We start from the raw sequence: 16,608 nt of genomic DNA, 5'->3' as shown, positions 1-16,608 counted from the left end.
ACTTTCTTTTTATCTGGTAGGAGTCTATCGAAAATTGATCTAATTTTTCTGGCGAACATAAGTTCTGCAGGGGATGAATTTACATCATTGTTTGGATTTGGGGTTACTTTTTATAATCCACATTTCATATTTTTTAATCATTTTTTCATAATCCACATTTAATATTTTTTTCATTTTCCATAATACACATTTAATAATTTTCCAACAACTTTTCATAATCCACATTTCATATTTTTTAATCCACATTTCATAATTTGGAACCAAGTTTTCACGACACATTTTATAATTTTGCATCAAGCTTTCATAATCCACATTTCATAATTTTGAAGGAACTCTTCATAATACATATTTCATATTTTTACATCATATTTTTATAATCCACATTTCATAATTTTGCATCAAATTTTCATAATCCACATTTCATAATTTTGCATCAACTTTATTTAAGGTACATTTTAATTTAGTATGAATGTTTCATAAACCACATTTCATAGCTTGTGTTTACATTTCATAATACAGATTTCATAATTTATCATCAACTTTTCATAATCCATATTTCGTAGCATTATGTCTACATTTTATAATGCATATTCAGTAATATAATAATAATAATTTCCTATAATTTTTCTTCAACTTTTCATAATCCACATTATATATTTTACATAAAATTTTCCTAATCTACATTTTTTTACATATTTTACATGCATTTTTCATAATCTACATTTCATAATTTTCCATAAATTTTTCATAATTAATTTTTCATATTTTTAAATCAGCCTTTCATAATTTACATTTCATATTTTTACACCAATATCATAGTTTTGTATCTACCTTTCATACTACACATTTTATAATTTTTCATCACTTTTCATAATCCATATTTCATAATTCTATATTTACGTTTTATAATGCATATTCCAGAATTTTGAATCAACTTTTCATATTTCATATTTTTTATTAACTTTTCATAATCCACATTTCATATTTTTAAATCAACTTTTCATAATCCACATTTCATATTTTTTAATGAACTTTTCATAATCAACATATCATATTTTACATGAATATTATAGTTTTGTATCTACATTTCATAGCACACATTTAATAATTTTTCATCAACTTATAATCCATATTTCATAGTTTTATATCTACGTTCTATAATACATCAAGAATTTTGCATCACCTTTTCATATTTCATATTTTTAAATCAACTTTTTATAATCAATATTTCATATTTTTCAATCAACTTTTCATAATCAACATTTCATATTTTTAAATCAACTTTTCATAATTAACATTTCATATTTTTAAATCAACATTTTATAATTAACATTTCATATTTTTAAATCAACTTTTCATAATCAACATTTCATATTTTTAAATCAACTTTTCATAATCAATATTTCATGTTTTTCAATCAACTTTTCATAACATTATATATTTTTAAATCAACTTTTCATAATCAGCATTTAATATTTTTAAATCAACTTTTCATAATCAACATTTCATGTTTTTTAATCAATTTTTCATAATCAACATTTCATATTTTTATATCAACTTTTCATTATCAACATTTCATTTTTTCGATCAAATTTTCATAATCAACATTTCATATTTTTACATGCAAGTTTCATAATTCACATTTCATAATTCTCAATAAATCTTTCATAATTCACATTTCATAGTCTTGTATCTATATTTCATAATTTTGCATCAAATACTCAGAATTCAAAATTCATAATATTAGGCGGACCAGAAGATATTCGTATAAGGTTTAGAAGAAAGTTCTTGTGTAGTTTTTAATTTTGATTTCAAATGATGTATTTTCAAATAAGTTTTCGTTATAATACCTTTACTTTATATATCATTTTAAAAGGCGTTTTTCGCTCTATCTAATCGTTTAAATTACAATCGTTTTAAAACAATTATGTCTTCTTTTCAGAACGTTGAATACAAGATGGAAAAAAAGCAAATTCGCACAATTTTCTTATTTCAATTCAAATTTAGCCGAAAAATTGCTGAAAAAACTCGCCCAGGAACCACTACTGAACACATAGCACAATGGTGGTTTAAGAAATTTATTGGTGGCGACGAGAGTCTTAAAGATGATGAGTGTATTTGTCGGCGATTGGATGTTGACAAGGATCAATTATGAGCCTTAATTGAAACCAGTCCTCGCACAACTGTTCGAGAATTTGCTTCTGAATTAGATATAACGTATACGACGATTTAAAACCTCTTGAGATGATTAGAAAGACAAGTTGATAAATAGGTGCGTCATATATTGAACGACAAACAAATGAAATGCTGTATATTTTTTTTAATTGGAATTCATTATTGGGATGAGTATTATTATAACCCTAACACCCTCTCTTGTCCGCCAGTAAAAGGACTCTAACTCCAAAAAACCAATCGTTTTTATCAAATCAGAAATTCCTCCCTCTACCTTTTTGGAGTTATTCTTTCTCTTTCCCATTCTTTTTCTTCTCTCGTAAATCCTTTCTCTATCCCCTTATTTTATTCTTTTCATTTTCTATTTTCTTGTGACCCTCTTCTTTCTCTTTCATGACCATATCTCTCCCTAGGTTCAATTTATTTATTTATCTGTCCAACTAACTTATCACTGGATTGGTGGTCTGGTAGTTAAATACAACAGGTGGACCCAAATGACAACATCTCACAGACACCAAAGCAGACCTTTTGAACCCAAGTCATTGTATCTATCTCACTCAATTAGTAGTTAAAATTCATTTTTACCAAATCCAACTAGAAAATCAATCTCTTGTTCCACGAATCCTATTATCAGATTTTATATTTTCTTTTCATTGAAAAAGATACTATTTCTGCTCTGGTGGACAGAAATGTCATAAACATCTGTTTTCCCTTGACCAAGTGTAAGCATGCCCCCTCCCCCTGACCATACCTCATCCTCTCCCATCTTCATCTAGCTGAATAGGATACCTGGCACTACCTGGGATCCCTTACACTGAAAGCTGTTCTTAGGTTGTTGTTGTTAGGTTGGGTTGGGGGTGTCTATTTCGAAAGCCATTCTTAACATGGGATTGTTGGGGGGGTCTATTCTGAAAGCTATTCTTAACATGGGAAGGTTGGGTTTCTATTCAGAAATCCGTTCTTAACATGGGGAGGTTGGGGGGAAATTATTTTGAAAGGCATTTTATTATTCTCAACCTCCCCATGTTAAGAATGGTTTCTGGAATAAACAGGTTGAACAACCAGTGCACATTGACCAAATTTTCTTGAAATTGAATTCTTGAAAGTAAATTTTTTTGGTTAAATTAGCTAGAAATAATGTTGAAAAAAATGTTTGAATTTTTGTAGAATTAACTTTAAAGTTGGTCTGCACCTGCCCACTAAAACCATTTCATTGAAACAACAAAAAAGCCAAGTACGTCCAAGGATGGAGTACTGCTGCCACATCTGGGCAGGAGCTGCTAAAAACAGCTTATCCTGCCTTGACAGAGTTCAAAATAGACTTTGTGGCTTAGTGGGCGATGCCCTTTTCTCTTCCTTGCAACCTTTCTCCCAGAGAAGGGACGTTGCAAGCCTGTCGTTGTTTTATCGTTATTTCCATCAGATTTTATATTTTCTTTTCATTGAAAAAGATACTATTTCTTCTCTGCATGCCCCCTCTCCCTAACCATACCTCATCCCATCTTCATCTAGCTGTATAGGATACCTGGCACTGCCTGGGATCTCGTTACACTATTTATTAATTTTATTTATTGTGGACTGACGAAGGCCAGAGGAATAGTTGTCCGAAACTTCGTGAAACAACAACTAAGAAAGATGAGGATAATAGTCTTGATTGGTTGTTTAGCACAGCCGTTGGTTATAAAAATGATTGGCGAATCCATTCGTCTCATACCCCCCCCCATCACAAGTCAAAAACTTTTTACAAGATGAGTATTATTTATTAATTTTCTTTTCTTTTCTTAGTTCTTTCATGAGAATGCAGTTAGGAGATTCGGAGTTCCTATCCCGTTGCGGTTACCACCTGACGAAGGCCAGAGGAATAGTTGGCCGAAACGTCGTGAAACAATAACTAAGAAAGATGAGGATAAATAAAATTAAAAGAAATGCTGTTATGAAGTGTCATCTTCTCTTCTTTTATGTAACAAGAACGACCCGTTTCTCGTGACTCGCGCTGAAAAGTGGGTTCTTTACGACAACAGGCGATGATCAGCTCAGTAGTTGGACGCTGACGAAGCTCTACGACATTTCTCAAAGCCAGAGTTGCGCCAAAAAGAAGGTCATGCTTACTGGCCAACTAGTAGATGGCCTGCAACAAAAAAAGAAAAACTGGTTTTCTATCACACGGAAATGGAATCATACCGTCTTTTCTAGGGCGACAATTTTATCATTCCACCCAGTATATAGTCTTTCATTTTTTCTTTTCTTTTTCTTTTCTTTTAATCTGGTCCTGGATATATATATATATATATATATATATATATATATATATATATATATATAAGCTCTATTTCCTTTTATATATATATTTTTTTTTCCTTGTACACATGTTTGTGAATTATTCCATGGATTTCTGCCTTTGGATTATTATGGGCCATCTTCTTCCAATTACGGGATTTCGTTGGATTTTACTTGTACAAATGGAAATTCTTTTAACTTTCTTGAAGTTTTACATTTGGATTTTATCGTCACTGGATTTTTTATCTTCCACCAGACTATCCATTCATGTGTAATCACCTTTTTCTTTACCATATTCCCTCTGCTTCACTTTTTTTGTTATCAAGTAAGATCTTTGACTTACTTGTTGTTTCATCAAATACTTCTGCATGCAAAATCCGATCCCGCATTTTGCTAATTCCTACCCTCTGATGAGAAGGAAAGTATTTCTTCGAAACTCCGCGGATTAAGGACTATCCACTTATCAAGTGTTTCCTTTTCAGATTAAATAGGTTTTTAATTCATTTCAAAGTGTTTTTTAACATATTTTATTAACTGTTTGCTCATATATATATATATATATATATATATATATATATATATATATGAGCAAAGTGTTTTTTAACATATTTTATTAACTGTTTGCTCATATATATATATATATATATATATATATATATATATATATATATGAGCAAAGTGTTTTTTAACATATTTTATTAACTGTTTATACAGACATACATATATATATATATATGAGAGAGAGAGAGAGAGAGAGAGAGAGAGAGAGAGAGAGAGATAATTTAATCCCAACCGAATAAAAAAGCTCAATACGCAATAGAGAGTGGAGCTTATTCCATTCTCTCTAGGTCCTGGATATGACCTTAAACCATATCCAATGGTGAGGCCCCAGCTTGCGGGCTTTGGGGAGTGTGGAGCCACCCTTTAATTGCCATTGCTCCCAGGTCCACTGTGACTCGGACTGGTAGTACCTTTTAGGGTCCCAACTATGGGTTAAATAGAAACCGACTTAAAAAAAAAATTGTTCTTCAAAATCAATTCGGCATTAAATAACCCGAAAAGGGTTGATATGCCGTAAAACAAAACCAACCAACCATTTCTTTTAATCTGCTTTCAAGACTAAATTCAAGAGGCATCCTTACATTAAGTGGCTTCACGCCTTGTCTGGAACGATTTCTCCAGAATTGTTTTTGTTCTGACTTGTTTGACTCCTTAGTAAAGAAACCCCGGGGAGAGAGAGGGGTGGGGGAGGAAGAGAATCAAAACAACAAGAAAAACGGTTTCCTATCAGACGGAAATGGAATCGTGCCGTCTTTTCTAGGGTGAAAATTGTTATCATTCCACTTTTTGTAGTCTTTTATTTTTTTTATTTCAGGGATCGATTTTTTCCAAGGCGTACCGACGTCGGAACAATACAGATCAGTGCCACGCTTATATTCGCAAACTTTGTGGCAGCAGCGTGGACTGTTTTTCGATAAGGAAGTCAGGAAACGGTTCAAGCACGCCATCACTGATATCAACGGCTATTTTAACATAGCTAAGACAGCTATAGCAGAGATAACGGTAAGAGAAATCTTAGGTAACATTTTTTGCAAGTAGTGATGAAACGATTCCAATACAATTACTGATTCCGATTTTTTTTTTGTTGTGTCATTTCGATCTGCACACAGTGTGCCTATGTCAAACTTTATACACTCCCTGATATATAACAACTAAACTCGAGCCTCTGCTCCATCGGCAAAATGTTGCATCCCAGTGCCTGTTTTTTTTTTTATCAAGGCTTGGAAGCCACTCAAGGATAAAGGTTAATAAGTGTACAATGGTCAATGGGAAAATATTGTAGTAATTGTTATTAGTCGAAATTTGTAAATTGGATTACTTAAAAGAAACGTATGTCTACCTGTGATCGTTTCTTTTAAGTATATATGTGTGTACGTGTGCATGTGTGTACCCGTGGCCGCAACAATTAACAACAAAATAAAAACTAAAAATAAATAAACCGAATCATAGCCCCCCCCCGCCTCCAAACATAAGCGAACACCCAACAGCTCAAGACATACTTACCAAGACATCACCTCACCGACGAGACGCTAAAAACTTTAACACTAAGACTCGAATTTTAAAGTAACACCCCCCTCCTCCCACCCCCACATATTCCCCTTCCCCTCATGTATCACTATGCCCTCAGCCACAACAGAAATGAACTTCCCAGACCCTCCCCCACAAGTTCCTTAAACCCCAAAACTAAAACATTATCGACATACAAAACGCCCCCCCCCACCTTCCCTCCTTGTTCCCTTCCTCTCTTCCTCTTCCGCCTTTTGCATTGTTCTCGCTTGCGTCAAATTTTCTTTAAGGTGCTAAGATTGGGTGCACGTGCGTAGGCAGGGATGTGTACATACATACATCGATGCCCCTGCCCCCAAGGAGGCGATTATACGGGCACATATGCGCATATTGATTCAGGCATACTAGCACCCCACGCATCCGTTCAAGCGCGTGCGCGCATGCAGATACCAATACTCGTGAGCACATACATCGACATATATACACAGCTGCATGTTTTCACACACCATGTGGACAGCAGGCAGCGGGCACATATACTTTCATATCCACACACGCATACACAGGCACGTGCACACACACACACACCGGTACTCCGTGTACACACGGACGTCCACGTGGATGTACACGCGCGTGCATACACGCACATACACACCCAGTTATACAGACAGTTATTGGTATAGACATATTCGTTTGGATAGATTTAAATCTAAGTTCATTTCTGGGTACATAGTCGCAATACTTTCGTTCGATGTAGACATGATTATACATAGATATGAGCATAAACTCATTGCCAGGGTTCTTTACATAATATTTTCATTTTCATTAGTGGGGATTTCTTTTTGATTAAAAATTTGACCCCTATTATGACCCCTTAACATTTATTGTTTTGGACTCAAATCAAGTTATTAAGTTAGATCCATGTTCAAGGAACCTATATCTAAAATTTCAATTGTTTATACCCAAAATTGGCGGAGGAGTTTGGTAGAATTCTCAAAGGTCAAATCGTTTAATTTTGACCCCTTAACAGCCAAATCTCTGGCCAGAAACCGATTAGAAAAATTTTCCCAAATCTCAGTACCCTTTGTATCAAATTTCGAGTCTGTAGACTGAAAATTGAGAGAGTTATTGCATAGGAAATGTACACACAAGTACACAGATACACAGACACGTTCACTTTTATAGATATACTAGCATTTAAGCCCGGCGTTGCCCGGGTGTTTGGAGGTGTATATTCACAAAAAAAAAAGGCGGATTACAAAGATTTTTACAAATCTCAACAACCTGTATATCAAATTTTGAGTTTTTAAACTGAAATTGACAGAGTTATTGCATAGGGAAATTTACGCAGACAGACATACACGTACATACAGACACGTTCACTTTTATATTTATATATATATATATATATATATATATATATATATATAGATTTATTGAATGAACAATTAAATTTATATGCTAGTCAGAATAAAATATCGATTTTATTGTATTTTTGTTTTCCTTTTCATGTAACTCTTTTTTATTTCTTGAATGAACAAATAAATTCATGTGCTAGTCAGAATCAAATATCGATTTTACTGTATTTTTTTGTTTTCCTATTTATGCAACTCTTTTTATTTTTTATTTCTTGAATAAGTGAATAAATTCATATGCTAGTCAGAATAAAATATCGATTTTACTGTATTTTATTTATTTTCCTATTTATGCAACTGTTTTAATTTTTCATTTATTGAATGAACAATTAAAGTCATATGCTAGTCAGAATCAAATATCGATTTTACTGTATTTTATTTGTTTTCCTTTTTATGCAACTCTTTTTTTTTTCTTGAATAAGCGAATAAATTCATGTGCTAGTCAGAATAAAATATCGATTTTACTGCATTTTCTTTGTTTTCCTAATTTATGTGACTTTTAATTTTTTATTTATTCAATGAACAATTAAATTTATATGCTAGTCAGAATCAAATATCGATTTTACTGTATTTTATTTGTTTTCCTATTTTATGCAATTGTTTCAATTTTTTTATGCTAGTCAGAATAAAATATCGATTTTACTGTATTTTATTTGTTTTCCTTTTTATGCAACTGTCTTAATTTTTTTATTTATTGAATGAACAATTAGATTTATATGCTAGTCAGAATCAAATATCGATTTTACTGTATTTTTTGTTTTCCTATTTATGCAAATCTTTTTATTTTTTATTTCTTGAATAAGTGAATAAATTCATATGCTAGTCAGAATCAAATATCGATTTTACTGTATTTTATTTGTTTTCCTATTTTATGCAATTGTTTTAATTTTTTATGCTAGTCAGAATCAAATATCGAATTCTATTTTTTTTTTTCCTAATTTTTTGCAACTTTTTTTATTTTTTAGGGCAAAAATCAAAATAATCTTTGCACAGATTACGTATTCCGTCAGATCCCCTGCAGCAGTTTTAATGGATACGGAACCGCCCGAGGAATTGCGAAGCTGTATGGGATCATTGCCAATGGCGGGGTCTGTGAAAATAAAAGATTATTTAAAGAATCGACCATAAAGACTTTCGATCAGGCGCTTCTGCAAGGAAGGGACGTTGTCCTTGGCGCTTTGATGAAACTTGGACGTGGATTGATTATCTTCGATTCGCCCCTGGTAAGTACACACACACAAACACACACACTATATATGTTTTAATTTTTTATTTATTAAATGTACAATGTTTAATTTATATGCTAGTCAGAATCAAACATCGATTTTACTGTATTTTATTTGCTTTTCTTATGCAACTCTTTTTATTTTTCATTTATTGAATGAAAAATTAAATTTATATGCTAGTCAGAATCAAATATCGATTTTACTGTATTTTATTTATTTTCTCCCACATTTATATCATGTTGTTTCGACGTACAACTGTTGAGGACAACCTGGATTCTTCTCTTAGAGAGAGCCTACCTTCTTCGCAGCGGTCCTGGCAATGCTCTCAATGTAATTGTTCCAACTCGTGTTTCCTGTGAATGTTAGAGCGGGAAGTTTAAAAGAAGTACTTTCAGATAACGAGTCTTTGGCCATTGCTATTGGTCGTAGAGAAGGTTTCTTGTAATTATTGAAGGCAACGAGCTTAGTCTTCGAAGCATTGAATGTGAACATCCATTTTTGACTCCATTCAACTACAGATTGGAGGTCTTCCTTTAGTCTAGAGTTTCTGCCATTTCTTTAGATATGTGTTCATTTGTTTTCCCCTCGTGTCTGTTATAGAGCGTGGTATCATCAGCATATATACCCATCTCAGAGACAATTTTATCAGGGAGGTCATTTATGAATATTAGAAATAATAAAGGTCCAAGGACAGACCCCCCTGAGGTGCTCCCACATTTATACCATATTGTTTAGACGTACGACCGTCGAGGACAACCTGGATTCTTCTCTTAGAGAGAGCCTACCTTCTTTGCAGTGGTCCTGGTAATGCTCTCACTGTAACTGTTCCAACTCGTGTTCCCTGTGAAAGTTAGGGCGAGGAGGTTAAAAGAAGTACTTTCAGATAAAGATTCATTGGCCATAGCTATTGATGGTAGAGAAGGTTTCTTGTAATTATTGAAGGAAACAAGTTTAGTCTTGGCAGCATTGAATGTGACCATCCATTCCACTACAGACTGGAGGTCATCCTCTCGTGTTTCTGCCATTTCTTTAGATATGTGTTTATTTGTTTTCCTGTCATGCCTGTTATAGAGTGTAGTGTCATCAGCATATATACCCAAGAAAAGAAATATGCAAATTATTCCAAGAAAAGAAAGACACAAATTATTCCAAGAAAAGAAAGACACAAATTATTCCAAAAAAAGAAAGACGCAAATTATTCCAAGAAAAGAAAGACACGAATTATTCCAAGAAAAGAAAGACGCAAATTATTCCAAGAAAAAAAGGCACGAATTATTCCAAGAAAAGAAAAGCACAAATTATTCCAAGAAAAGAAAGATGCTAATTATTCTAAGAAAAGAAAGACACAAATTATTCCAAGAAAAGAAAGACACAAATTATTTCAAGAAAAGAAAGGCACAAATAATCCCAAGAAAAGAAAGGCACGAATCATTCAAAGAAAAGAAAGGCACAAATAATTCAAAGAAAAGAAAGGCACAAATAATCCCAAGAAAAGAAAGGCACGAATCATTCAAAGGAAAGGAAGGCACAAATAATTCAAAGAAAAGAAAGGCACAAATCATTCAAAGAAAAGAAAGGCACAAATAATCCCAAGAAAAGAAAGGCACGAATCATTCAAAGAAAAGAAAGGCACAAATAATTCAAAGAAAAGAAAGGCACAAATAATTCAAAGAAAAGAAAGGCACAAATAATCCCAAGAAAAGAAAGGCACGAATCATTCAAAGAAAAGAAAGGCACAAATAATTCAAAGAAAAGAAAGGCACAAATAATTCAAAGAAAAGAAAGGCACAAATCATTCAAAGAAAAGAAAGACACAAATCATTCAAAGAAAAGAAAGGCACAAATAATTCAAAGAAAAGAAAGGCACGAATCATTCAAAGAAAAGAATGGCACAAATAATCCCAAGAAAAGAAAGACACTAATCATTCAAAGAAAAGTATTTTTTTTTTAGTTTTTATTATTAATGTTTCTAGCATTTAAAGTTTTCGTTTATTATTGGTCTGTTCAAGTATAGATGTGTTGTCAACAAAAATCTTCCTAAATTAGGATAGGGGGCAAGAATTCTGATTAACCAGGTTATTAAATATAGCACTGTTTTCAGAGTGATGCATATTTATCTCCTTGATAAAGTGATGGTAGTCAAACCTATTATAATTTTTATTTTTAGTTTTTATTAGCACTGTTTTCAGAGTGATGCATATTTATCTCCTTGATAAAGTGATGGTAGTCAAACCTATGTATATGTTTTTATTTTATGGTCGGAGACACAGTCTCCCAAAAATCATTTGAATTTATAAACTTAATTATTCATATAAAGCAACTCAGTCGAGAAGGCGCGTCGGAGTTATTAGTTATAATCAAGTTAGAGGCTTTCAATTTATTATTTATTTTTGATTTATTTAATAAAATATGTGAGAAAAAATTCTGCGAATAAATATATTTATATGTGTGCATGTGTTTTTATGCACGTGGGAGTTATTAGTTATAATCTGTTTTATTTTTAATTCGTTTAATGAAATATGCCTAAGAGAAAATATTCTGCCTAAATATACATATAAATATGTATATTTGTGTGCATGTTTTTTTATTAGTAGTTTTTTTTTTTTTAGCTTTTATTGGCACTGTTTTCAGAGCGATGCATATTTATCTTCTCGAGAAAGTGATGGTAGTCAAACCTATGTATATGTTTTCACCTTTATTGTCAGAGACACAGCCCCCCCCAAAGGGCATTTGAATTTATAGACTAAATTAGTTCTATCAGGCACCTCAGTCGAGTAGGGAAGGAGAGTTATTAGTTATAATCAAGTTAGAGGGTTTAAGTTTATTATTAATTTTTAATTTATTTAATGAACTAACAAAGGTTAATGAAATATGCTTAAGAGAAAAAATTTGCCTAAATATACATATAAATATGTATGTATGTATGTGTGTACGTGCTTTTTATTAATAGTTTTTCCTTTCGTTTTTGTTAATAATGCTTCTAGTTTGTAAAGTTTTCGTTTAGTATTGGTCTTTCCAGGTATTGTTGTCAATTAAAATTTTCCTTTTTTTTTTTTTACACAGTGATCACCACTTATCAAGGCCCGGAAGCCACTCAGGGATAAGGGTTATTGCAAGTACATTACGTTAGTGTGGAGATTTGATGAAGTGTTTACTTAAGGGGGCGGTTCCTTAGGAATTTGTTAACATTAGACTTGAAGACATCCAAGTTGTAGTCCGGAGGGAAGCAGGCAGACGAAACAGAGTTCCACAGGCGTGCAGTTCTAAGAAAGAAGCTTTGTTCATGGAATCCGCGTTTTGATTTAGGCACAGATATAGAGTGGGGGAAATTTTTCACAGTGGATTCAGCTAGACGGGTGTGTTTCGTGAAAGATTGGCGAGGGGGGACCAGGGATTGGAGTTCAGACGAGCACCTGCCATGAAAATAACGATAAAACAAGGATAGGCTCCTAAATTAGGACAGGGGGCAGGAATGTTAGTTAGTCAAATGGTTAAATATAGCACTGTTTTCAGAGCGATTCATATTTATCTTCTCGGATAAAGTGATGGTAGTCAAACCTATGTATATGTTTTTCCTCTTTATTGTCAGAGACACAGTCTCCCAAAGGGCATTTGAATTTTGAAACTAAATTAATCATATAAAGCAACTCAGTCGAGAAGGGGAGTGGGAGTTATTAGTTATAATCAGGTTTATTTTTAATTCGTTTAATGAAATATGCCTGAGAGAAAATATTCTGCCTAAATATACATATAAATATGTATATTTGTGTGTATGTTTTTTTTATTGGTAGTTTTTTGATTAGCACTGTTTTCAGAGCGATGCATATTAATCTTCTCGAGAAAGTGATGGTAGTCAAACCTATGTATATGTTTTCACAGTCTCCCAGAGGTTATTTGAATTCATAGAATTCATAAACCAAGTTATTCCTATTAAGCAACTAATTTAAGGAGGGGAGTTATTAGTTATAATCAGTTTAGAGGCTTTCAATTTATTATTTATTTTTAATTCATTTAATGAAATATGCCTAAGAGAAAAAAATTCTGCGCATAAATATGTTTATATGTGTGCATGTGTTTTTTTGTTGTAAAATATTTAATAACTTTACAATCATTTAAAGATGTTACTACTTTTGCTAACGTTTATTTTATTGATGATATATATTTTGTTTAGTTTTCAAAATTTCCGTTTATTGTTAGTCTGTTAAAGTATGGATGCGTTGTCTAGAAGTGTAAGCCATTTTGAGTGTCAGAACAGTTTCAGATGGTTCTTTGTTACACACAAGTCCTGGGAGGTGACTTGTTTGTAGTAGACAGTTCCACAGAACAAAATATTCTTACCGTGTCGAAACCCGGGAAAAGAACGTATGAAATTGCTCCAGAAAAGGTTTAATATTTATGAAGCAATTCTGGTTTCTGATTGGTTTGTAGCAGAACGTGAATTAATTTGATTCGTCAGTTCTTAGCAGCATCGTTTATAAATAGAATCGTCCGACTGTGTGGGATCAGACCCCATTATACACCTAAAATATTGCAACATGTTGTCAACTAAAATCTTTCTAAATAAGGACAAGGGACAGAAATGTTGATTAGTCCAATGGTTAAATATAGCACTGTTTTAAGATAGATGCATATTTATCTCCTTGAGAAAGTGATGGCAGTCAAACCTATGTATATATTTTCAATTTCATTGTTGGAAAAATAGTCTCCCAAAGGGCATTTTAATTTATAAACTTAATTAGTTCTATCAAGCAACTCATTTGAAAAATGGGGGTGTTATTAGTTATAATCAAGTTAGATGTTTAAAATTTATTATTTATTTTTTATTTATTTAATGAAATATGCGCAAGAGAAGGTCCTGGATATGCCCTAAAACTATATCCGATGGCGAGGCCCCACCTTTTGGGCCTTGGTGAGTGTGGAGCCACACTTTAATTGCCATTACTCCCAGGTCCACTCTGATCTGGAGTGGTAGTACCTGTTAGGGTCCCAACTATAGGTTAAATAGAATCCGACTTAAAAAACAAATATACCCCATTAAAAATCGTTTCTCAAAATAACTAGATTCGGCATTTAATAACCTGAAGAAGGTTGATATGCCGTAAAACAAAAACAACCAACCAACCAAGCCTAAGAGAAAAGATTTTGGCTTAATATACATATAATTATGTATATATTTGTGATGTGTTGTTTTTTTTTTTTTTGTAGTATTTTTTATTTTTATTAATAATGCTTCTAGTATTTAAAGATTTCGTTTATTATTGGTCTGTTCAAGTATAGATGTATTGTCAACTAAAATCTTCCTAAATTGGGACAAGAGATAGGAATATTAATTAGTCCAATGGTTAAATATATCACTATTTTAATAGTGATGCATATTCATCTTCTCGGATAAAATGATAGTAGTAAAGCCTATGTATCTGTTTTCAGTTTTTATGTTAAAGGCACAGTCCCCCAAAGGGGTTTTGAATTTATAAACTTAATTCGTTCTATCAAGCATCTGAGTCGAGAAGGGAGGGAAGTTATGCGTTATAATCAAGTTAGAGGTTTTTAATTTATCATTAATTTTAAATTTATTTAATGAAATATGCCCCAGAGAAACAATTCTGCCTAAATGTGCATTTTATATGCACATTTAGGCATATGTATGTATATATGTGTGTATGTGTTTTTATTATTAGTATTTGTTTTTAGTTTTTATTAGTTATGCTTCTAAAATTCAAGTTTACGTTTTTTAATGATTTGTTCAAGTATAGATGTGTTGTCAATTAACATTTTCCTAAATTGGGACAGGGGACAGGACTGTTAGTTAGTAAAATGTTTAAATATAGCACTGTTTTAAGAGCGATGCATATTTATCTTCTTGGATAAAGTGATTGTAGTCAAACCTATGTATATGTTTTTACCTTTATTGTCATAGACATAGTCTCTCAAAGGGGCATTTGAATTTATAAACTAAATTAGTTCTATCAGGCACCTCAGTCGAGTAGAGAAGGGGAGTTATTAGTTGTAATAAAGTTAGAGGTTTTAAATTTATTATTTATTTTTCATTTAATTAATGAACTATGATTAAAAGAGAAATTTTGCCTTAATATACATATAAATATGTATATATGTGTGTATGTGTTTTTTTTTTAGTAGTATTTTTGGGGGGGTTTTCATTAGTAATGCTTTTAGTGTTTAAAGTTTTCGTTTATTATTGGTCTGTTCAAGTATAGATATGTTGTCGACTACAATCTTCTTAAATTTGGACAGAGTACAGTAATATTGATTAGTAAGGTGGTTAAATATAGCACCGTTTTCAGAATGATGCATGGTTAATCTCCTCGAAAAAGTGATGGTCGTAAAGCCTATGCATCGTTTGTCAGTTTTGTTGACAGTGCGCTTTGCTTAATAGCGAAACGAAGTATCAGGTCAAAGTACATTATATATATATATATATATATATATATATATATATACATATATATATGATATATTATAAGCTCTATTTCCTATTTGGTTTTATCGAGCTTTTACATCTGGTTGAGATAATTTTATAAATATTAATTCTTTAATTTTATAAATATTAATACTTTAATTTTACCATCTTGGATCATTTTAGTAAATTTAATTGTAATTTATATTTTATATATATATATATATATATATATATATATATATATATATATATATATATATATATACATATATATCTCAGCCAGATGTAAAAGCTCGATAAAACCAAATAGGAAATAGAGCTTATAATATATCATATATATATATATATATATATTTTTTTTTTTTTTTTTTTCTTTTTCTTTTTGGCTTTTGCAGGGCAGCAAGATGTTTGGCCATACCGGTTACGGGGGCCAATTTGGAGCCGGAGATCTTCAGAACCAAATTGGCATCGCCTATTTGACAAATAACCTTGCTCCGCTTCCATTTATCGACCCGAGATGCATCGCATTGCGTGATACATTCTATGAGTGTTTGAACACATTGAAAGACAACGAGAATTCAGTGCAATAATGGAAATAATAAATTTATTTGTGTAACCATTTTTCTCTACTGGACAGCTCAACTATTCCCACTTCCGGTTTTGTTATAGGATATTTTCTAGTTTTTTTTTTTTCCTATTATTCCTTGCTTTCTTTCTTTTTGGAAAAAGAGATATTATTCTCGAAATATTAAAGATTCCTGGTCATCTTAAACATTTTGTTTGAATTTGCGGTTGTTTTGGATGCACAAAGATAAAGAAAAAACCTACAAGATCTTTGCTGTTTTCTTTTTTCATCACTTCAACCCTTTTTCTGCATTGTTATAGCCTTCTTATACTCTTCCACCCACACACACACACACACACACACACACACATATATATATATATATATATATATATATATATATATATATATATATATATATATATATACTAGCAGGTTCCTTCTGTCATTACAGACTAAGTGGAGTATATA

At 32.0% G+C, this 16,608-nt stretch overlaps 1 protein-coding gene across 4 annotated transcripts in view; it reads left to right on the top strand.

The window, feature by feature from the left end:
* LOC145271258 (beta-lactamase domain-containing protein 2-like) overlaps positions 1-16,404 on the top strand; it is a 376,845-nt gene extending 360,441 nt beyond the window's left edge. For all 4 annotated transcript variants that reach the window (XM_080126819.1, XM_080126817.1, XM_080126818.1 and 1 more), the window contains exons 6-8: positions 5,825-6,012; positions 8,894-9,151; positions 15,968-16,404. In XM_080126819.1, the coding sequence (XP_079982945.1) occupies positions 5,825-6,012; positions 8,894-9,151; positions 15,968-16,162 (641 nt within the window). In that variant the 3' untranslated portion in view covers positions 16,163-16,404. The remainder of the gene's footprint in view (positions 1-5,824; positions 6,013-8,893; positions 9,152-15,967) is intronic.
* The last annotated feature ends 204 nt before the right edge of the window (positions 16,405-16,608 follow it).

The sequence above is a fragment of the Euprymna scolopes genome, chromosome 46 (assembly GCF_053919585.1).
Source record: "Euprymna scolopes isolate OS-2025 chromosome 46, ASM5391958v1, whole genome shotgun sequence".
Lineage (NCBI taxonomy): Eukaryota > Metazoa > Mollusca > Cephalopoda > Sepiida > Sepiolidae > Euprymna > Euprymna scolopes.
The sequence above is the reverse complement of the archived record's forward strand: the minus strand, read 5'-3'. Positions and strand labels throughout refer to the sequence as shown.